The sequence below is a fragment of the Oncorhynchus tshawytscha genome, linkage group LG25 (assembly GCF_018296145.1).
Source record: "Oncorhynchus tshawytscha isolate Ot180627B linkage group LG25, Otsh_v2.0, whole genome shotgun sequence".
Taxonomy (NCBI): Eukaryota; Metazoa; Chordata; class Actinopteri; order Salmoniformes; family Salmonidae; genus Oncorhynchus; species Oncorhynchus tshawytscha.
The window spans coordinates 35,633,351-35,658,258 of record NC_056453.1 but is presented as its reverse complement, the minus strand read 5'-3'; the positions used below and the strand labels follow the sequence as shown (position 1 = coordinate 35,658,258).

The 24,908-nt window shown below is 41.0% G+C and overlaps 1 protein-coding gene across 2 annotated transcripts in view; it reads right to left on the bottom strand.

Annotated features, from left to right (window-relative positions):
• Positions 1-1,910: 1,910 nt before the first annotated feature.
• The window catches only part of LOC112224668 (tetraspanin-15), a 35,566-nt gene continuing 12,568 nt past the window's right edge, over positions 1,911-24,908 (bottom strand). Inside the window, exons 4-8 of one of the 2 annotated variants that reach the window (XM_024388360.2) lie at positions 24,762-24,857; positions 21,391-21,507; positions 11,831-11,881; positions 8,608-8,724; positions 1,911-2,326 (exon numbers count right to left, since the gene is read on the bottom strand). In XM_024388360.2, coding sequence (XP_024244128.1) covers positions 2,153-2,326; positions 8,608-8,724; positions 11,831-11,881; positions 21,391-21,507; positions 24,762-24,857 — 555 coding nt within the window. In that variant the 3' untranslated portion in view covers positions 1,911-2,152. The remainder of the gene's footprint in view (positions 2,327-8,607; positions 8,725-11,830; positions 11,882-21,390; positions 21,508-24,761; positions 24,858-24,908) is intronic. The other variant, XM_024388361.2, reaches the window with a different exon arrangement.

Here is a 24,908-nt window from a genome sequence, read left to right as displayed (position 1 = left end):
TGCTTTTCCTTCACTCTGCTGTCCAACTCATTCTAAACCATCTCAATTGGGTTGAGGTCGGGTGATTGTGAAGGCCAGGTCATCTGATGCAGCACTCCATCACTCTCCTTCTTGGTCGAATAGCCCTTACATAGCCTGGAGGTGTGTTGGGTCATTGTCCTGTTGAAAAACAAATGAGTCCCAATAAGCCCAAACCAGATGGGATGGTGTATCGCTGCGGAATTTCCACTGGTCTAATGTCCATTCCTCGTGTTTCTTGTCCCAAGCAAGTCTCTTATTATTATTGGTGTCCTTTAGTAGTGGTTTCTTTGCAGCAATTCGACCATGAAGGATTGATTCACACAGTCTCCTCTGAACAGTTGATGTTGAGATGTATCTGTTACTTGAACTCTGTGAAGCATTTATTTGGGCTGCAATTTTTGATGTTGGTAACTCTAATAAATGGTAACTCTGGGTCTTTTCCTGTGGCAGTCCTCATGAGAGCCAGTTTCATCATAGCGCTTGGTTTTTGCGTCTGCACTTGAAGAAACGTTCAAAGTTCCTGACATTTTCCACATTGACTGACCTTCGTGTCTTAATTAATAATGGACTGTCATTTCTCTTTGCTTATTTGAGCTGTTTTTGCCATAATATGGACTTGGTCTTCTACCAAATAGGGATATCTTCTGTATACCACCCGTACCTTGTCACAACATAACTGATTGGCTCAAACACATTAAGAAATTCCACAAATTAACAAGAAACACCTGTTAATTAAAATGCATTCCAGGTGACTACCTCATGAGGCTGGTTGGGAGAATGCCAAGAGTGTGCAAAGCTGTCATCAAGGCAAAGGTACCTTGAAGAATCTCAAATATAAAATGTATTTTGATTTGTTTAACACTTTTTTGGTTACTGTATGATTCCATGTTTTATTTCATAGTTGATGTCTTCACTATTATTCTACGATGTAGAAAATAGTAAAAAAATTAAGAAAAACCCTGGAATGAGTAGGTGTCCAAACTTTTGACTGATACTGTATACAATCATTGGCAGGAATACCAAGTACATGATGCTGCTCTGCAAAGAGCTTAAGAGGCTCACTAGCAGATCCCACAACAGGTAAATGTCACTGACTGAGCAAAGCCATAAAACGCTTCCAAACCATTTAACAGTACAAAATCCTAATAAAATGTGGGCAATAGACCATGTGTATGCTGTACATCATTAACAACGTTGGTATTCTTAACTCAAATGAAGCCACATTGTGTGACTGATCATAAACTTACTGTAAGTTCATTCGATTTTTACTCACCTAAACCATTAAAGGGATAGTTCGTGATTTTAGCAGAGGCCCTTTATTTACTTCCCCAGAGTCAGATGAACTCATGGAAGTCCAGTATAAAAGGACTTTAATAGGTAGTTTCGCGAGCCAAGGCTAACTAGCGTTAGCGCAATGACTGGAAGTTTACGTGAACAGCTAGCATCCAGTCATTGCGCTAACGCTAGATAACGATTGTGCTAATGCTAGTTAATAACTTCCTTAAAACTGCACGCAGGTACATACAAATGGTATCCACCAGTTAATCGGACTCTGGGGAAGTAGATTGGAGGGCCTCATTACCAAAATCCTGAACTACTCCTTTAAATGTGTTGAACCAATGACATCTCCAATGATTATGAAAAATCAAGGTAGGTACCCACCATAAAATTCACCATAGAAAATATATCTCTTTGAACAGCTAAAAATGTCCCATTTAATTAATTGGCATCAATACAGGAGTCTGAGGTAATAATGATTGAAATATTGGTATTCCTATGAGGGGCTGGCTAGTGAGCTACATATTTGTATTTAGTATTACAGAAAATGTTAAATGTTTTTGCTGTAAATCTATATATAAAATCGATACTTCACCAATGAGGAAAAATAATAATAATAAAGCCATTTATTTTTCACACAGCACAGGCACATACCGGTATGTATACCCTTCCATCCTAATAAAACCTTAATAAATGAGCCCCTGAAAAAAAAAATCCCTGAATAGAACCAAAAACACACACTAAAAAGGTCTCTGAACAGTGGTTGTAAAACTCGAGCTGATAGCTCCAGTGTGTTGGAAGGCTGAGGCAGGCACAGCAGTGTTTTAGGCTAGTTAGATAACATGAGGCACGCTCAGTCGATCTCTGGCATGCACCTGCAACATTTGGCCATTCTGCTCTGCTTCTTGGGTTCCCTGAAGCCATCACTGTCCCCTGCGTCCAGCAGTCCATCCTGGTAGTTACCATACTCAGCAATGGCATCCTCCACTCGTGTGATGTAGAGCCAGCTAATGATCACGCCCAAGAACTGCAAACACAAGGAGATTCAGAGATGGGAAATAGAGTCTTGAACTACACCCTTGTGGAAGATGACCTTGCTTTAGCAAGCACTAGTTCAATGTCAAATCAAATTGTATTTGTCACATACACATGGTTAGCAGATGTTAAAACAAGTGTAGCGAAATGCTTGTGCTTCTGGTTCTGACTGTGCAGTAATATCTAACAGTTCCCCAACAACTATCTAATACACACAAATCTAAAAAGGGGTGAATGTACATATACATATATGGATGAGCGATGGCCGAGCGGCATAGGCAAGGTGCAATAGATGGTATAAAATACAGTATATACATATATGAGTAATGTTAGATATGTAAACATTATTAAAGTGGCATTATTTAAAGTGGCATGGTTTAAAGTGACTAGTGATCCATTTGTTAAAGTGGCCAGTGACTGGGTCTCAGCAGCAGCCTCTCTGAGTTAGTGATAGCTGTTTAACAGTCAGATGGCCTTGAGATAGAAGTTGTTCTTCAGTCTCTCGGTCCCTGCTTCGATGCTCCTGTACCGACCTCGCCTTCTGGATGGTAGCGGTGTGAACAGGCAGTGGATTGGGTTGTTGTTGTCTGTCCTTGAGTATCTTTTTTGCCTTCCTGTGACATCGGGGTGCTATAGGTGTCATGGAGGGCAGGTAGTTTGCCCCCAGTGATGTGTTGTGCAGACCGCACCACCCTCTGGAGAGCCTTGTGGTTGAGGGCGAAGCAGTTGCCGTACAGCCCGACAGGATGCTCTCGATTGCGGATCTGTTAAAGGTAGTCAGGGTTTTTGGTGACTAGCCACATTTCATCCTCCTGAGGTTGAAGAGGCGCTGTTGCGCCTTCTTCATCACAATGTCTGTGTGGGTGGACTATTTGAGTTTGTCGTTAATGTGTTCGCTGAGGAACTTAAAAAACTTTCCACTTTCTCCACTGCTGTCCCGTCGATGTGGATAGGGGGGTGCTCCCTCTGCTGTTTCCTGAAGTCCACGATCATCTCCATTGTTTTGTTGATGTTGAGTGAGAAAGATTGGGGTACTTTGGATCTACAGGGCATTACCAACCACTGCCTTTTTTCTTTGGGGGAGGTGGTTGTCAATAAGCAATTTGTTCTGTTTCACATCATGACATTTTGTCCTTGATACAAAATACATTTCAAAAACGTTAAAAAAATGTCTGAAGCATGCATTTAACCAAAAGCACAGACCTGAGACAGACGAGAGCTACAATGATCTATGAACAGACAGCCACAGCTTGTGCTGATTCTAGAGCTTAAGCTACATTATGTTCTCTTACTGCCAGCAGCCTCTTAGATGGTATCCTTGTGGGTGTATGTTGAAAGTATTCAACATAACATCAGTAGAAGTGCTGTAGCCAGCAAGTCAAGTCAGCTATATAATTTTAGTTTCATAACTCATTGACTGAGGGGTCTGAAACTCAGACATAAGAAAAGTCTTGAACAGATGGCTAATCAAATCTAAGGCTGTCTGTCCACTTGTTCAACCTTGGCCTGTTTCAAATAAACAGGTATCTGACAACTTCTAGAAAACGATGTGCAGAAGTCCATGTGTTGTTGTGATTCTGGATGGCCAGATAGAGAGCAACAATGACAAGAAGCTGCCATGTGAGGAATCGTAGGTGCCTCGTTTCAGCTAGTTTTATCTTGTTGTTGATGTCTTGTTTTGAGGTGTTTTAACTCAAATTCGCTAACTAGCCACCAATTGTAACAATGTATTTGAGAGACAAGTGCTGATTTGTGCAAATGTAATTACATTTTCATTGTCAACAATCTAAACCAACCCTGTCTGTTTAGCCCCATAGTCGCGCATAAAACGGGTTTGCTGCTCAACAACCAACCAGTCTATGAAAACCAACCTCATTTTATCAGACAGTCTCAAAGTATATAATGTACAGTATGTGGGAGGATTGCTCAAATGACTAGATTACATTGAATGATTAATCCTATGTGGCAACATCAATAAAGCATTAGTAGCTCAATCGAAATACCCTCAAATCAATAACATATGGTATCTCGACGACTACATGTACTATAGCTTCAGGTGATAAGAGATCATCATTTATTCCCAGAGACAGGCAGCCACAGCTCCTTCCAATCAATAGAAAGTGAGTAGACAATGGACTTATTGATTAAAAGTGCCAGTCAGAAGACTTAACCCTTTTTACAGCCACTTACTGTGAAAAATAGCTGTCTTTGGTCAATACCGTCTTTGGTCAATACAGTCTTTGGTCAATACAGTCTTTGGTCAATACCGTCTTTGGTCAATACCGTCTTTGGTCAATACTGTCTTTGGTCAATACTGTCTTTGGTCAATACCCTCCAAGTTGTGTTCCCTCCAATGCTACATTTGATTGTAAATATGGGGAACCATCTATAGGGCCTTCAGAAAGTATTCACACCACTTTACTTTTGCCACATTTTGTTGTGTTACAGCCTGCATTTAAAAGTAATTCAATTTAGATTATTGGTCACTGGGGCTTACCATAATGTCAAAGTGGAATTATGTTTAAAAACTTCTTTTTTACCAGTTAATTCAAAATGAAACAACCCTGAAATGTCTGTAGTCAATAAGTATTCAACCCCTTTGTGTAGTAAAAATAAAGAAACCCTGTAAGGAGTAAGTGTGTCCAAACTTTTGACTGGTACTGTATATTGTTATTTAATATGATGACGTTGAATCAACGTAGACAACTGTTTGGATATACTAAAAGTAAGGGAATATAATATTTTTTTCACCCAACTTTTAACCTAAATCCAATGTCATGGTGACATTTTTTGTTGTTTTGACTTGAATTCAGGTTACTTGACAACTCAACCGACTGTAAATCAAAAGTAGACATCTGATAGACAAATGACATCTGTGCCCAGGGGGTTGAGTTTTGAAAAGAGATCTGTAGTATTTTCTTAATTGGCTCAAAATTATGGGGGAGGTGAAAATGTAGCGGCCAATAAAGAATTCTAATTATTTAATATTTAAAACGACAAAAGTCCCTCTAGATAAACTTAAAATTGTATTTGTATTCCTTGTTTTCAGAGGAACAGATTGCATTTGGACACATAATTAACATGTGACGTATTCTGTCCTTCACAACAAAGTTTCAAAGACACTGACACATACAATTTTCAAACTTATTGGTAACCAAAGAACAATCTCCATCTTTAAATATCTACAAAGGTGTATCCCTGTAGCGCTCTCCATCCCTTTTTCTACAAGATACAAGTGGTAATATTGCTAATAAAACATAGCTAATTATCAGGACATTTTATGGAGCATGTGATGAAGCAAGGCTCGTGGGACCATTATGAAACACCTTCTCATCTGCATCTTCTTATCCGGAGAAAATGTTCCTTCCGGACTTAAGTGCCTAACTAATCACAGCTATGGTAGATGAGCATGTAAGTTACAAACAAGGAAGCCCTTCAGGTTCCCTTACTCATCAAGGTCACACTTCAACAGAGAGGCTTCAACATCAAACCTACATGGACAACAATAGATTTCTTCAATGCATTCAGCTCAAGTCAGTTATTGAGAAGATTCTTGCTTATGTCCCCCAACCGCCCTTACCCCAAAACGGCCTCATGATTAGTTCTAAGCTGTAAGGGTGGAACAAGTTATACACTCATCGAGACTCACTGCTGTGGAAATACTGCTCTGTCTCGGCCTGTCTATAAGACACTGTGGAAAACAACAAATTAAAGCTATGTCTCCATAGGGAATTCATGTGTATGGGGAGATCAACCAAATATGTATTCTATGCAGTGGAAAAGCATTCCAAACTGGGAGGCCCATCCAGCATGCCAAACACACTCATATTCAGAATGTATATACAGCACATTTGGAAAGTATTTAGACCCCATGCCTTTTGCACAGTTTGTTACATTACAGCCTTGTTCTGAAATGGATTACATTTTAAAACAGCTCATCAATCTAGACACAATACCCCATACTGACAAGGTGAAAACAGGTTTTTAGACAGGTTTGCAAATGTTTAAAAAAAACAATACCTAATTTACACATGTATTCAGACCCTTTGCTGTGAGACTCAAAATTGAGCTCAGGTGCATCCTGTTTCTATTGATTATCTTTGAGATGTTTCTACAACTTGATTGGAGTCCATCTGTGGTATATTCAATTGATTGGATATGATTTGGAAAAACACACCACTGTCTATATAAGGTCCCACAGTTGACAGTGTACGTCAGAGCAAAAACCAGGCCATGAGGTCGAAGGAATTGTCCGTAGAGATCAAAGACAGGATTGTGTCGAGGCACAGATCTGGGGAAGGGTACCAAAATATGTCCGCAGCATTGAAGGTCCCCAAGTGGCCTCCATCATTCTTAAAATAAAGATATTGTTTGGAACCACCAAGACTCTTCCTAGAGCTGGCCGCCCAGGCAAACTGAGCAATCGGGGTAGAAGGGCCTTGGTCAGAGAGGTGACCAAGAACCCGATGGTCACTGACAGAGATCCAGAGTTCCTCTGTTGAGATGAGAGAACCTTCCATAAGGACAACCATCTCTGAAGCCCTCCACCAATCAGGCTTTTATGGTAAAGTTGCCAGACGGAAGGCACTCCTCAGTAAAAAGGCACAAGACAGCCCACTAGGAGTTTGCCAAAAGGCACCTAAAGGACTCTCATGGAGCCCTGTTTCATAATATTACCTTTTGTCCGAGCTGCTTGCCGTAGTTCTGAAGTAATTGCGAGAAAAAAAACAGGCCTTATTTCAGGGCATTTTTCACCCTGTCACCTCCTATTAGTTACATTTGTGCCAACAGCTAGAATAACTCAAAAAGCTCTTAATACGATCTGAGAAACTACGCTCACAGAATTTGAAGGTGTAAATTCAATGTTGCACATTTGTCCCATTTTCCCTCTGTCCTTGATAATATGGACATGGAATTGGAAACCAATAGAAAGTGTCTAATGTGCCAATCCATGACTTGTTCTGAGAGTCTGAGTTTAGAAACTGATAAGGAGGATGCATCCTCCTCTCTAGTCGAGATATGAGACCACTATAGATGAGACCATTATAGATATAGTTGAAGTCGGAAGATTACATACACCTTAGCCAAATACATTTAAACTCAGTTTCACAATTCCTGACATTTAATACTAGTAAAAATTCTCTGTCTTATGCCAGTTAGGATCACCACTTTATTTTAAGAATGTGAAATGTCAGAATAATAGTAGAGAGAATGCTTAATTTTAGCTTTTATTTATTTCATCGCATTCCCAGTGGGTCAGAAGTTTACATACACTCAATTATTATTTGGTAGCATTGCCTTTAAATTGTTTAACTTGGGTCAAAAATTTCAGGTAGCCTTCCACAAGCTTCCCACAATAAGTTGGGTGAATTCTGGCCCATTCCTCCTGACAGAGCTGGTAAATCTGAGTCAGGTTTGTAGGCCTCCTTGCTCGCACACACTTTTTCAGTTCTGCCCACAAATTTTCTATAGGATTGAGGTCAGGGCATTTGTGATGGCCACTCTAATACCTTGACTTTGTTGTTCTTAAGCCATTTTGCCACAACTTTGGAAGTATGCTTGGGGTCAGTGTCCATTTGGAAGACCCATTTGCGACCAAGCTTGAACTTCCTGACTGATGTCTTGAGATGTTGCTTCGATATATCCACAATTTTCTTTCCTCATGATGCCATCTATTTTGTGAAGTGCACCAGTCCCTCCTGCAGCAAAGGACTCCCACAACATGATGCTGCCAACGCCGTGCTTCACGATTGGGATGGTGTTCTTCGGCTTGCAAGCCTTCCCCTTTTTCCTTCCCCCAGTTGTTGGAAAAATGACTTGTGTCATGCACAAAGTAGATGTCCAAACCAACTTGCCAAAACTATAGTTTGTTAACAAGAAATGTGTGGAGTGGTTGAAAAACTAGTTTTAATGCCTCCAACCTAAGTGTATGTAGACTTCCGGCTTCAACTGAAAATTATAAATATGAGTCCATTATAGAAACCGATAAACTCCACCACAAAAAATCTGTGTAATAGGATACATTTATGAACTAAAACTATTTCTAAAAGTGATTTCCTAAATCAAACATGAAAGAGCTCACAATATAACTTAATACCTTCCATCTGTCAATAATCACTGGCATTTTTTCATACCGTTATGTGGAAACCTGTACCAGCCTTCTGCTAGAGCCATTAACCAAGGTTCTGAGCCCATGACATCGCTGTGTTAATCATTAACTGTGTAATATTGGTGAACATCAGATGTCAGTCTGACATGGTGGTTAACTCTTACCTGGGGGAATAAGATGCCAAGCAGCAAGCCAGCCATTATCTTATAGTTATCCATGAGCCAGATGAAGACAGCATCAGTACAACCTCTGATGTAGATGACGTTCTGCAAGGCCAGCCTCTGACAGGAGGGACAGAATGTAGTGTAAACATGTGAATGGCAGGCCTTTATGGGGATAGGGGTTCTGCAGCATCCGCAGCACCCCTACTTGTAGCCTTCCTAACAAAATACATGAGGTTTTTAACTTGGTCAACATAAATAATATTCATCATTTTGGCTTTGACCAAAACACATTTAGATGCATCTGTAAATGATGGGCAAATTAACATTCATGGATATAGTCTACTGAGAAGAGACAGGAATAGGAATGGTGGGGGTGGAGCACTGTACATTCAGAATCATATACCTTTTAAGAGAAGGGATGACCTTAATGTATGTCAAATAGAGGCACTATGGGCTCAGGTACATCTGGCTCACCAGGCACCCATATTGGGAGGATGTGTGTATAGACCTCCTAGCTCTAAGGTGTCCTATCTGGATAACTTATGTACTGGGTTTGACCAGGCCACAGATAGCAACAGAGATGTATTTATATTGGGTGATTTTACTATAAATTGGAAGGATCACAATAATTCGAATAGAACAAAATCGATGAGATATGCCAAGAACTGTGATTTGAAACAAATGGTTAATGATACTACTAGATCATCAATTAAGCAGGGTAGCCGTGTGGTTAGAGCGTTGGACTAGTAACCGAAAGGTTGCAAGTTAGAATCCCAGAGCTGACAAGGTACAAATCTGTCGTTCTGCCCCTGAACAGGCAGTTAACCCACTGTTCCTAGGCAGTCATTGAAAATAAGAATTTGTTCTTAACTGACTTGCCTAGTTAAATAAAGGTCAAATAAAAATAAATAAAAAACATGCATTGATCTGATTTTCTGTAATATACCATTGCAATGCTTAAAATCCAGATCAATGCCAGTGGGCTGGACAGACCATAATATTGTGACCATAACCATGAACACCAAGGTTCCAAAGAAACCCCCTTGGATTATGGTTAAGAGAAATGTTAAAACATTTAATCATGAGCTATTTCTAAATGATTTGGCTGCTGTACCCTGGGAGCTGATTTATCTAGAGGATGATTTAAATCACTCTACAGAATGTTTTATTGATTTGCTCAGAGGTAATGGACCATCATGCCCCTATAAGAAAGAGTACAGTTGGTGCCCGTCCATCTCCATGGATTGATGATAAACTGGGTGAGGCTTTTTCTCAAAGAAATATGGCAAAAGTCTTAGCAGTCAAGTCAAAATTAGAAATTGATGAACAGAATTAGAGAACATTGCGTAATTATGCAGTTAAATTGAATCGAAAGGGAAAAAAAGTTATTTTACAGCAATGCTTTAATTGATTGTAAAAAAGGTATGGAACACAGTTAAGGGCTTACTTGGTACATCTATCTCATCATGCCCATCTAGTGTGGAGGTTGACGGGAGAATAATAACAAAACCAGTTGATATTGGCAATCATTTTGCAAATTTTTTACAAAGAAAATGAATTTACTGAGCAACAATGTGAACATACATTCTTCCAAACAAGCTATTGTCCAATGGATTGATGATCATATTATGAGCAACAAGATCTGCTCTTTTAGTCTACAAACAGTGTCAGTGGAGGAGGTGTTAAACCTATTGAAGTCATTACCTGATGGTAAATCTACAGGTTATGGTCTTATGGACAATTTTTTGCTTTGCTGTGCTGCTCCACAGATTGCAGTTCCACTGAGATACATATTTAATTGGTCACTGGAAAAGGGGATGTTTGCAAATGTATGGAAGCATGCTAAACTGTCCTATTCCCGAAAGACTGCAAAGAGCCCATTACTCCTGCCAATAGTCGACCAATTAGTCTACTCCCTACACTCAGTAAGATATTGGAAGGTATTGTGAGTAGACAAATATGGGAGTACATGGAAAAGAATGATCTGATTACAGCCAATCAGCATGCTTATCGCAAAAACCATTCCACTACCACTGCATTGGTTGACATGACTGACCAGTGGCTCAATGCTATGGATAATGGCAGGTTTGTGGGTGTACTATTTTTAGATTTCAGTGTAGCATTTGATTTAGTGGATCATGAAATAATTTTGACCAAATTAATGCATTATGATTTTAAGGAGGTAGCATTGAATTGGGTACAGTCATATCTAACTAACAGGAAACAGTCCACCTATATCAATGGTTCATTTTCTTCCCCTCATGTGTAAAACTGTGGAATAGCACAGGGCAGCTGCCTTGGGCCACTTCTCTATTTCATATATACCAACGACCTTCCCTATGCCTTAGCCGAAACTCAAGCTACTATATTTGCAGATGATACTACAATTTATGGAGCAATACAATCGGTTCAACAGGTACAGCAAGCTTTACAAGGAGATTTGGAGAATATTAGGGAGTGGGTTTGGATTGTTTTAAGGTGGAGCTATGGTTCTTCTGTTGCAGTCATGCGCAGTGTTCTTGGTTGGTCATCAATCAACAAGATAATTGAAAAAAACATGCTTATTTTATTTCATAATATACATCATTTAAAACGGCCAAGTTCTATTCACAATGGTATTCAGTTGGTAAGAGACAGACATTCCGTAAATACTAGGAATAGATTGTCCACCATCTATGCGTTGTCCAGACAGAAAAAAGAAATAGGCAAAAGAACATTTCGATTTAGAGCAATAAAGAAATGGAATAAATTAACTGAGCAAACTAGAAACCTTTCAATATATAAATGTAAACATTATTTTAAACCTATTTAAATATAATAAATAGAAATGCTGTGGGACTGTAGTAGATGAAGAATCAATATTTTTTTAGATTGAGTATTTATTGGGTCATTATGTTATAGTATATTATGTATGTTTGTAATAGTGTGTTATATGTGAAAATGTGTTTGTATTATAAATTGTATTTTAATGTTTAAGGACCCTTGGAAGATTAGTCCAAATGGGGACTAAAAGAGATCCAAATCAAATGAAATAAAAAAATAAACTTCCCGCGGCTATGAAGACATGTGATATGGTCTTTCAGATATGTTTAAAAAGCAAAGATTAATTTGACACTTTGGTTATTGGTCGGCACTGTTCCTGACAGCGGTACACATACGTTTCACATTTAGAAATTGAGCAGGTGAGAGACATTGAGACAACATTTCGATCAGACAGTCTTACCTCATTTTCAAGGACCTTATATCCACATAGTGTGTTGGCAACTTCATTAGGCTGAAAAGGAGCAAGATAATACTATGTCAAAGGGATGTAACATATTTCTGAACATTATTGGCAGGTTACACAAGCATATTTGAAGTTAGGATACATCTTTTGATGAGGATTATCCAAATAATGTGGCATTTAAGAATCAACAATCTCCACTTGCTTTTCTCAGAGAATCAAACAGTCTGATGCTTGTGTGTACAAAGTTGTGGGAAAGTGAATAAAATGTCTAAACGTGGGAACCCTTTGACTTGTCGATCTTCTAAACAGATGTTAGAAATATTAGATCTCATGTCAAAACAGGCTCAGAAGCCCTGGTGTAGTTGAACTATTTTAGAAGTTTGGCCCTTTGGGTAGGAGCCTGGGCAAACATTCCACTCTTTGTCATGCTAATTACACAGAGTACAAGGAGTGGAATGTCAGCAAAACAGGTTCTGGATTTCAGGCTACTTGGCTCATGGGAGTCCAGCTATTAGCTATTATCCTTCAGAGAGAGAGCTCACAAAAATCAGTCATCGCATTAGGGAACGCAAAACTCTGCATGTTCATGTTATTAAATGGACATGTAGGCCAATATCCAGCCAGAGGACAAGCTCAAAAGAGCAATCAATAAACCTAATTTAAAATATTAGCTAATTTAAATATTAGTAAGCAATGCTACAGAATGCTCAGTTTTTCAACATTTTTTAAAGAAAAGGCAAGTTGAAACAAGTTGTTAAACATTGCCAAAACCCCCGCTGGGGCCCACAATCCATTAAAAGGTACAAACAGTAGATGATAATAAGTGAGGGAAAACACACAACCCATCAATGAAGCCCTGAATGACCTGTCTTCCGCTTTTTCCCCCTCAAAAACAGACACCTACCTCTTTTTATAGACAAAATGATGCTGTTAGAACTTGTCCATTATATTTTACTTGAATGAATTCCATTTGAATGATAAAAGGTATACATTATTGAGGGTATTTTGACAGAAATATCCTTGAGCAACTGTGGTCTTTCAATCTTTTGCTCATTAATGACAGCTACCATGGAGGAGAAAATGTGATATGATAGCCAGCCCATGGGCATTTTGACAGGCTTTAAAAAAAATAAAAATATTTGGAAACTTCAGGAGAGTTGCCAAGTACAGGCATTTGAATTCTCAATAGACCGAATTTATGCTTGGTATAAAACGACAAGAACTAAGATAGACATGGTCCAGACTGAAAGGAATAAAAAACAGAGACCGGATTTGAATTGTGGACAAACAATGCAAGATTTTTTCTCTCACGCTTTTCTGTGAAGCCTTGTGAGGTGTCAATATCTGGAGTTTAGAGATGAGAGAATACATTAAGCCAGATAGGTAGGGGATGGGAACCCTTCCGGCGCCGACAGAGATGGCCGCCTCGCTTCGCGTTCCTAGGAAACTATGCAGTTTTTTGTTTTTTTACGTGTTATTTCTTACACTAGTACCCCAGGTCATCTTAGGTTTCATTACATACAGCCGAGAAGAACTACTGAATATAAGATCAGCGTCAACTCACCATCAGTACGACCAAGAATATGTTTTTCGCGATGCGGATCCTGTGTTCTGCCTTACAACCAGTGCAACGGAGTGGATTCCATGCAGCGACCCAAAAAAACGACTCAGAAAAAGAGGGAAACGAAGCGGTCTTCTGGTCAGACTCCGGAGACGGGCACACCGTGCACCACTCCCTAGCATTCTTCTTGCCAATGTCCAGTCTCTTGACAACAAGGTTGATGAAATCCGAGCAAGGGTAGCATTCCAGAGGGACATCAGAGACTGTAACGTTCTCTGCTTCACGGAAACATGGCTCACTGGAGAGACGCTATCCGAAGCGGTGCAGCCAGCGGGTTTCTCCACGCATCGCGCCGACAGAAACAAACATCTTTCTGGTAAGAAGAGGGCGGGGGCGTATGCCTTATGACTAACGTGACATGGTGTGATGAAAGAAACATACAGGAACTCAAATCCTTCTGTTCACCTGATTTAGAATTCCTCACAATCAAATGTAGACCGCATTATCTACCAAGAGAATTCTCTTCGATTATAATCACAGCCGTATATATCCCCCAAGCAGACACATCGATGGCTCTGAACAAACTTTATTTAACTCTCTGCAAACTGGAAACGATTTATCCGGAGGCTGCATTCATTGTAGCTGGGGATTTTAACAAGGCTAATCTGAAAACAAGACTCCCTAAATTTTATCAGCATATTGATTGCGCAACCAGGGGTGGAAAGACCCTGGATCATTGTTACTCTAACTTCCGCGACGCATATAAGGCCCTGCCCCGTCCCCCTTTCGGAAAAGCTGACCACGACTCCATTTTGTTGATCCCTGCCTACAGACAGAAACTAAAACAAGAGGCTCCCACGCTGAGGTCTGTCCAACGCTGGTCTGACCAAGCTGACTCCACACTCCAAGACTGCTTCCATCACGTGGACTGGGAGATGTTCCGTATTGCGTCAGACAACAACATTGACGAATACGCTGATTCGGTGTGCGAGTTCATTAGAACGTGCGTTGAAGATGTCGTTCCCATAGCAACGATTAAAACATTCCCTAACCAGAAACCGTGGATTGATGGCAGCATTCGTGTAAAACTGAAGGCGCGAACCACTGCTCTTAAATCAGGGCAAGGTGTCTGGTAACATGACTGAATACAAACAGTGCAGCTATTCCCTCCGCAAGGCTATCAAACAAGCTAAGAGCCAGTACAGAGACAAAGTAGAATCTCAATTCAACGGCTCAGACACAAGAGGCATGTGGCAGGGTCTACAGTCAATCACGGACTACAGGAAGAAACCCAGCCCAGTCACGGACCAGGATGTCTTGCTCCCAGGCAGACTAAATAACTTTTTGCCCGCTTTGAGGACAATACAGTGCCACTGACACGGCCTGCAACGAAAACATGCGGTCTCTCCTTCACTGCAGCCGAAGTGAGTAAGACATTTAAACGTGTTAACCCTCGCAAGGCTGCAGGCCCAGACGGCATCCCCAGCCGCGCCCTCAGAGCATGCGCAGACCAGCTGGCCGGTGTGTTTACGGACATATTCAATCAATCCCTATACCAGTCTGCTGTACCCACATGCTTCAAGAGGGCCACCATTGTTCCTGTTCCCAAGAAAGCTAAGGTAACTGAGCTAAACGACTACCGCCCCGTAGCACTCACATCCGTCATCATGAAGTGCTTTGAGAGACTAGTCAAGGACCATATCACCTCCACCCTACCTGACACCCTAGACCCACTCCAATTTGCTTACCGCCCAAATAGGTCCACAGACGATGCAATCTCAACCACACTGCACACTGCCCTAACCCATCTGGACAAGAGGAATACCTATGTGAGAATGCTGTTCATCGACTACAGCTCGGCATTCAACACCATAGTACCCTCCAAGCTCGTCATCAAGCTCGAGACCCTGGGTCTCGACCCCGCCCTGTGCAACTGGGTACTGGACTTCCTGACGGGCCGCCCCAGGTGGTGAGGGTAGGCAACAACATCTCCTACCCGCTGATCCTCAACACTGGGGCCCCACAAGGGTGCGTTCTGAGCCCTCTCCTGTACTCCCTGTTCACCCACAACTGCGTGGCCACGCACGCCTCCAACTCAATCATCAAGTTTGCGGACGACACAACAGTGGTAGGCTTGATTACCAACAATGACGAGACGGCCTACAGGGAGGAGGTGAGGGCCCTCAGAGTGTGGTGTCAGGAAAATAACCTCACACTCAACGTCAACAAAACTAAGGAGATGATTGTGGACTTCAGGAGAGAGGGAACACCCCCATCCACATCGATGGAACAGTAGTGGAGAGGGTAGCAAGTTTTAAGTTCCTCGGCATACACATCACAGACAAACTGAATTGGTCCACTCACACAGACAGCATCGTGAGGAAGGCGCAGCAGCGCCTCTTCAACCTCAGGAGGCTGAAGAAATTCGGCTTGTCACCAAAAGCACTCAAAACTTCTACAGATGCACAATCGAGAGCATCCTGGCGGGCTGTATCACCGCCTGGTATGGCAACTGCACTGCCCCCTCAACCATAAGGCTCTCCAGAGGGTAGTGAGGTCTGCACAACGCATCACCAGGGGCAAACTACCTGCCCTCCAGGACACCTACACCACCCGATGCTACAGGAAGGCCATAAAGATCATCAAGGACATCAACCACCCGAGCCACTGCCTGTTCACCCCGCTGTCATCCAGAAGGCGAGGGCAGTACAGATGCATCAAAGCTGGGACCGAGAGACTGAAAAGCAGCTTCTATCTCAAGGCCATCAGACTGTTAAACAGCCACCACTAACATTGAGTGGCTACTGCCAACACACTGTCAATGACACTGACTCTACTCCAGCCACTTTAATAATGGGAATTGATGGGAAATGTAAATATATCACTAGCCACTTTAAACAATGCTACCTTATATAATGTTACTTACCCTACATTATTCATCTGATATGCATACGTAGCTACTGTACTCTATATCAGACTGCATCCTTATGTAATACATGTATCACTAGCCACTAACTATGCCACTTGGTTTACATACTCATCTCATATGTATATACTGTACTCGATATCATCTACTGTATCTTGCCTATGCTGCTCTGTACCATCACTCATTCATATATCCTTATGTACATATTCTTTATCCCCTTACACTGTGTATAAGACAGTAGTTTTTGGGAATTGTTAGTTAGATTACTTGTTCGTTATTACTGCATTGTCAGAACTAGAAGCACAAGCATTTCGCTACACTCGCATTAACATCTGCTAACCATGTGTATGTGACAAATAAAATTTGATTTGATTTGGATTTTCCCTGAAGTTTCTCTGCTACTATATCTCAGATCCCAGCGACTGAATATATATATATATATATTTTTTTAAATGCAACCTTTAACTAGGCAAGTCAGTTAAGAACAAATATACAGTATATCACAAAAGTGAGTACACCCCTCACATTTTTGTAAATATTTGAGTAGATCTTTTCATGTGACAACACTGAAGAAATGACACTTTGCTACAATGTAAAGTAGTGAGTGTACCAGCTTGTATAACAGTGTAAATTTGCTGTCCCCTAAAAATAACTCACACAGCCATTAATGTCTAAATCTCTGGCAACAAAAGTGAGTACACCCCTAAGTGAAAATGTCCAAATTGGGCCCAAAGTATCAATATTTTGTGTGGCCACCATCATTTTCCAGCACTGCCTTAACCCTCTTGGGCATGGAGTTCACCAGAGCTTCACAGGTTGCCACTGGAGTCCTCTTCCACTCCTCCATGACGACATCACGGAGCTGGTGGATGTTAGAGACCTTGCACTCCTCCACCTTCCGTTTGAGGATGCTCCACAGATGCTCAATAGGGTTTAGGTCTGGAGACATGCTTGCCCAGTCCATCACCTTTCTCTCAGCTTCTTTAGCAAGGCAGTGGTCGTCTTGGAGGTGTGTTTGGGGTCGTTATCATGTTAGAATACTGCCCTGCGGCCCAGTCTCCGAAGGGAGGGGGATCATGCTCTGCTTCAGTATGTCACAGTACATGTTGGCATTCACGGTTCCCTCAATGAACTGTAGCTCCCCAGTGCCGGCAGCACTCATGCAGCCCCAGACCATGACACTCCCACCACCATGCTTGACTGTAGGCAAGACACACTTGTCTTTGTACTCCTCACCTGGTTGCCGCCACACACGCTTGACACCATCTGAACCAAATAAGTTTAGCTTGGTCTCATCAGACCACAGGACATGGTTCCAATAATCCATGTCCTTAGTCTGCTTGTCTTCAGCAAACTGTTTGCGGCCTTTCTTGTACATCATCTTTAGAAGAGGCTTCCTCCTGGGACGACAGCCATGCAGACCAATTTGATGCAGTGTATGGCGTATGGTCTGAGCACTGACAGGCTGACCCCCCCACCCCTCCAACCTCTGCAGCAATGGTGGCAGCACTCATACGTCTATTTCCCAAAGACAACCTCTGGATATGACGCGGAGCACGTGTACTCAACTTCTTTGGTCGACCATGGCGAGGCCTGTTCTGAGTGGAACCTGTCCAGTTAAACCGCTGTATGGCCTTGGCCACCGTGCTGCAGCTCAGTTTCAGGTTCTTGGCAATCTTCTTATAGCCCAGGCCATCTTTATATAGAGCAACAATTATTTTTCTCAGATCCTCAGAGAGGTCTTTGCCATGAGGTGCCATGTTGAACTTCCAGTGACCAGGATGAGGGAGTGTGAGAGCGATGACACCAAATTTAACACACCTGCTCCCCATTCACACCTGAGACCTTGTAACACTAACAAGTCACATGACACCGGGGAGGGAAAATGGCTAATTGGGCCCAATTTGGACATTTTCACTTAGGGGTGTACTCACTTTTGTTGCCAGTGGTTTAGACATTAATGGCTGTGTGAGTTATTTTGAGGGGACAGCCAATTTACACTGTTATACAAGTTGTACACTCACTACTTTACATTGTAGCAAAGTGTCATTTCTTCAGTGTTGTCACATGAAAAGATATACTCAAATATTTACAAAAATGTGAGGGGTGTACTCACTTTTGTGACATACTGTATATATGGAGAAAGGTCAGAGGTGCACAGCTGGAGACAATCATGAGCTTGAATTAGAAAGCACATTTTGACTTGCTATTTCGGCCACAGGTTAAAACTTGAAATCTTTGAGACAACATTAGACAAAAAGGTTTGCATGTCCATAAGCAATTTAATAAAATAGACCAAGTCTTTTTTTACCTTGCCATTTAAAATCAGGACAACATATTAAGATTGAGAGCCATCAATACAACATATTAGGTTGAGAGCCATCAACACAACATATTAGGGTTGAGAGCCATCAATACAACATATTAGGGTTGAGAGCCATCAACACAACATATTAGGATTGAGAGCCAGATCCTCTTACAGCGGCATGTCAGCATAAGCCCCCTGTCCCCACCTGCCTTAAGTTCTTTTTGTACTTTTTAAGAGCACAAAGTGGTGAGTGACACCCTACTCTCAGAGAGAGAGAGAGAGAGAGAGAGGGAGAGGAGATGGTAAAGGCTCACATCCACAGACCCCATGTTTTGTGAGTGCTACGTCTCCCCTCCCAGAGGGCCGGTGCACCGTGCCTGAGGACAGCCTGACCTGATGATTCCTGGCAGTTCCTGTTGCCAGTCCACCTGTTCCAGCTGATGATCCAGTGCTGCTTTTCTGACTGCAGCTGTGCACCCCTGACCTAACTTCACCTGGCGCGCTACCTTGTCCCGGACCCCTGCTGATTGATGGATTGTGCGTACCTTACTTAAACATTCAATTGCTTTCTCAGCAAATGAATAATGCAACGTTTTTTCACAGTCAGATTTTTTTGTCAGAGTCCACAACATTAATATTTTCAATAAATGTTTCTATTTAGCTATGACTGAGAACCAAATCACAGCCCCATGATATTGATTAACAAAGATCCCGATGACCCTCTTTCCCCATGTAGAATGCTTCTGGCAATGGTGGATGACATTAAAACAAGTAAAATGTTGACTGCTGCCTCACCAGATAAATTAAAAGCAATACAATTGCAAGTATTGCAAGCTGTGATAGTGAATTGTGATGGCATTTGAGCCTCTCGGCCTCAGAAACAATGAAAAACACTTTAAAATGACTGGTTTGTGTTTATATGGAACTCTTAATCAATAATAAAACATAATGCAAGTCCTTTATACTTCAAAACCTATATTTTGATGCATTGTTTAAAGTACTAAGGACAAGCAAATTGGCTTATCCCAGTAGTGATGAGTTCTAGTGACATTTATCAGATTTAGAGATATTTATTTTAAATGCTAGAAAATAAACAATATATTGTATAGCTCAATAAAAGCAAATAAAGCTATTAAAATACTTTAAAACAAACATATGTCCAAGTTGTCATTGGTGTTACCAGGGGCTCCCGAGTGGCACAGCGGTCTATGGCACTGCATCTCATTGCTAGAGGCGTCACTTCAGACCCTGGTTCGATTCCAGGCTGTATCACAACCGGCCGTGATTGGGAGTCCTATAGGGCGGCGCACAATTGGCCCAGCGTCGTCCGGGTTAGGGTTTGGCTGGGGTAGGCCGTCATTGAAAATAATAATGTGTTCTTAACTGACTTGCCTAGTTAAGTAAAAGGTTAAATAAAATACTGCCTTGAAAAATCACTTATTACAAAGGTATACAAGGACCTTGAGCATTCCCTCCAGTGGCAAACTTATCAGAGGGGTCTATACTAAAGAAATGCATTAGTTAATCCCAGCCTTCTAGTAGGTCATCCATTTGAGGATTCCATTGATAATTTGGTGTGCCTAAATAAGTATTTTTGGTGTTACTCAATTTAAATGAAGAGAAATTATATTGTGAGCAAAATGATTAAATCATATCACTTTAGTAAATTATTTTGAAATAGTTACTGACCTTAGATTTGAGCATCTGTGGCCTCCATTTAAGAAAATCCTCAATTACCCATTTGTTATTGTCGTTTACTACTCCTACTGGTGACACAACGTTATCATCATGATAACAATAGTCGATTTAGAATGGGAAGAGGTACCCAAATAAATTACAATGAAAAGAATGCAATGCCAAAATGCCACCGCAATTAAAGAACGTGTTGTTGTTCAACATACTGTTGAATGTAGGGCTCAGAATAACACAGAGGGGAACAAATGTCATAGGAGGCATCTAGAGATACAGAGATCAAATCTAAGCTACTGATGAATAGTTTTCGACAAGTATGCAAATGTATTAGGGGACATACAGTGCTGCTATGGATGTGGTCTCCAACAAGGCGGCAGGTAGCTAAGCGGTTGGAGCGTTAGGCCAGTAACCAAAAGGTTGCTGATTCGAATACCCGAGCTGACAAGGTGAAAAATATGTCGATATGCCCCTTGAGCACTTAACCCTAATCTGCTCCAGAGGTGCCATATGACTATGGCTGACCCCGTAAAACACATTTCACTGCACCGGTGTATGTGACAATAAAACATTCTCTGCTTAAACAATACAAGGCTAAACAGTTCAGTTATGAGTGTAAATAACCAAAACCTGATTCAGTTCTTTCCACCAGACACTTGTCAGAAGAAAATGTGAACTTGTGAAATTTTATGTCACTTGGAAAAAACAGTAGCCTCGAGGTTAGAGAGGCGGGCCAGTAACTGGAAGGTTATTGGTTTGAAACACAGGGCCGATGGATAAAAGCAGGCCAGAGTGAACTGCAGTCGGAGGGTTGCTGGCATCATTATCCCCTATGCTACCTACTGCCGTTTTGTCCTTAAGCAAGAAACTCAACCCCCCAAAACTGCTCCACGGTCACTGCTCTGCTGAGTTGACCCTATGTTGCTCCCTGCCTGTCATGTGTGTTTGGTTGGGTACTGTGACAGATTTATTATATATTTTTTTCCTCCAAATTTGCATTAAAATGGATTTAAATAACGATCTATTATATTGTAATTTGCATTATGAGCTCCCGATGGAAGAGCAGCACAGACCTTGTTTTCGAGGCAGCAGGTGTAAGGTACTCCACAAGCCAGCGGTCCAGGAGCTGTACAGTTATGGTACATGTTCACTTCCCAGTCTTTGTACTCCTGCCCTCCACAACATTTGAACTGTAAAGACAGAACGACAGACAGAAACAAACATAGTTGTATTAACAATCAAAACAGTTATAGAATGGTAGGCTGATAGCAATATTCCAAAACATCCTGTTTGCAACAACACACTAAAGTAATACTGCAAAAAACCTTTGTGTTATGTTTGGGGGAATTCAATACAATACTGAGCACCACTCTCCATATATTCAAGAATAGGGGTGGCTGCATCATGCTATGGGTATGCTTGTAATGATTAAGGACTGGGGGGTTTCCAGGATAAAAAAACAAACAGAATGAAGCACAGGCAAAATCCTAGAGGAAAACCTGGTTCAGCTTGCTTTCTACCAGACACTAGGAGATGAATTCACCTTTCAGCAGGACAATAACCTAAAACACAAGGCCAAATCTACACTGGAGTTGCTTACCAAGACAGTGAATGTTCGTGAGTGGCCGAGTTACAGTTTTGACTTAAATCTGCTTGAAAATCTATGGCAAGACCTGAAAATGGTTGTCTAGCAATGATCAACAAACTATTTGACAAAGCTTGAAGAATTAAAAAAATAATAATGTGCAAAATATTGTAATATCCAGGTGTGCAAAGCTTTTAGAGACTTACCTAGAAAGACTCAACTGTAACCGCTTCCAAACTGCGCTACGCCACTGGCCTATACCTTGATCCCGCTTTAAAAACACACAACTTTAAAGCCTTAATTAAGAGGTCAAAAACTATTTTATGCCTACACAGATACACATACTCAATATGTTTTTAACAGGTCCTTACATCATGCACAACAAGTGGCATAACTCTCAGCTTTACCACACTCTAGCATGCCATTTGCTTATACATTATTTTTGAAGCATAGAACTATAGCCTTATAAAGGGCTTTAAATCGTTGTTAGTTTGAACTTTAAGAACAATTTCTAACTTTTCTGCTCTGGTACAGCACGGTTGGTTACATGTTGAGCTTTTGCAATTACTATAATTTACAAGAGCTGAGATACACACTGTGGGTCTGTTTTGTCTTCAAATCTCATACCTTAAAAAGGCTCTTAAAAACACGTAGAGCAATTTGCTAGTACCTATTTCAATTAGCTGGATAGGATTCTCTGAAAGTTTTAAGTGTACTTTGCCAAAAGCTATAGCATGATGGGTGTGAAACATCATTTGGTCATTTAGAACCCTGTAAAGTTTCAGTGAAGGGATCAAAATTAAAACTTATTGAGAATGTCCAGAGGTAAATTCCATATTTTACTTGAATAATACGGATATTCACTATTCTGCATTCATTCATTGAGCCAACTGCTCTCATGGCGGAATGTATGAATAAATATTAGTCCGCTTTTTATTTATTTTTTACGAGCAGCAGGATTCCTATGCCAGTCCCCCAACTCATTTGAATGTCTCTCTGAATCTCAAATGCAGCTAATTACCTCAGCATTTAGATAGTTCCAGTAAACTAGACACTCTTAGTAGAGTGGCTTTTTAAATCGAGATTGTAAGAGAATCATTTAGAAATCAGGGCATCTTTACCTATAAACATTTTTATTCCTGAAGAAATCCCCCCCCCCCCAAAAAAACATGGTTGTAATGATGGAGAACTAATGAGGTGGAGTGGCTCTGACATGATTGAGTTACAAGCACATGAGGTAGAGAGCTTGTTTGTGCTTAGGGAGATTAGCAAGTAACCTTTTTCTCCAGCAGATTCTACAAGCGCTATGCACCAACTCCATGGTTCACCACAGAGACCATGTAGGCAGTACAGACTAACATCAGAGTGTAGGAACTAACCCAAGCTAAAGCAATACTAGGCCTACTCTAGAGATCAAGAAACAAAAACCGGCCTGTGCTAAAAGTTAAATGTTTGTTTTGGACACACACAAAACCTTGAAGCGAAATATCACACCACGAGCTAGAAATCTAATTCAGCCATCTAGGGTTCTGGCAAAGAGGCTTGAGATACATGCATCCATTTGAATGCTATTAAAATACCCTGCTATAATTACAGCCATTAGATACATAAGCAACGACTTGGAATAGCAGAGACCTTTGCTTAAAAGCGTAAAGACTGTCATTGAACATTCACAAATGTTTTGCATGTGGTTGCAAACTCATTTTAATAGTGTACCTTTTCACAGTCCTGTGAAGTGAACATTTTTTATGCAAATACATTTGCAGATGTCTCAATCCAGTGGCAGAAAGTCACGTCTCCCTAAAAAGCTGTGCCTCGGACGCCACTAAACCCATCATGAAAGACATCCTACTGTACACAATACAATCATTTCCCCCATAGAACCTGCTTCCATCCGAGTGACCACTTCCACTTCCACTTCCAGAGGCCGTCTCCAACTTGGCTGGCGAAACGCCTCCGAGTTAAAAGCAAATTGAACTACACTTACTCCCTCGCACTCTAAAAATAAATCCAACGTAGACTTAAACACTGTCTAATCTGAAGCAGTTCAACATCTCACCATAAACCTGCACTTAAGAAAAAAATATCTGTGAAAACCCTGTAAAAGTACCTGGGGGGGGGGGGCTACTACAAACTCTTATTCAATAGTCAGTTTAGAAACAGTTTTCCTTTCTATTGACCTGGAAGGGTTTTCAAGGCTATAAAAAGGGGACAGCAGCATTCACTCAATGCAGTTGTATTGATTTACCTCCCATCAACAAGTCCAAACTAACACCACTACCTTCCTCAGTGGGGATTGTCAAAGCGCCTGTGTTTGACGTGGTTCAGGATATGTCAAACACGTCACAGTTGGAGAGAATTGAGACAGAATGACACATTAATATTCTATTATGGGAGACAGACCTGTCCTCCAACATTCACAGAAATAAGTAGTTATTTCCTTCAACGTTTTCCATCCTACAAAACGGCTTGGTGTTGCTCATGGAATAAAATATTTGGAGTATAATGCTCAAAATAAATCCCATTGCTTGTGTTTGATTTAAACATAGGTGACTTTTCGATCATCAGTAGTCCTCCTGTGTAACAACTCAAAGCAGGGTCGCTGGTGAAAAAGAGTTCAACACATTTGGTCAAGGTTAGGTGTGAGAATGAGAACTCCAAACGCTGCATGGACAGCATCCATCGCCCTCCAACCCAGTAGGAATCTTCTAATTACAAACTGCTCTTCGCCCTTGAGTTGGCCAACCATCATGTCACAAAGTGAATAATCCCAAATTACATTTGATCAACAGAAATGGAGGGAAAAGTTGGCAAACAGTTTCAAAGAAAATCCACTTATTTTTCAAACAGAAATCTTACCTTTCTCTGAACAAAGTCCATGATGTTTTTGAAATCCAGATCATCGTAGTAATTCACCATTCCTTTGCGAATGTTTTTGTTTAAGAGATCCACTGTCTATGGTGGAAAAGTAAAATAGAGGGTGAAATGTATTAAGACTGTAGGATT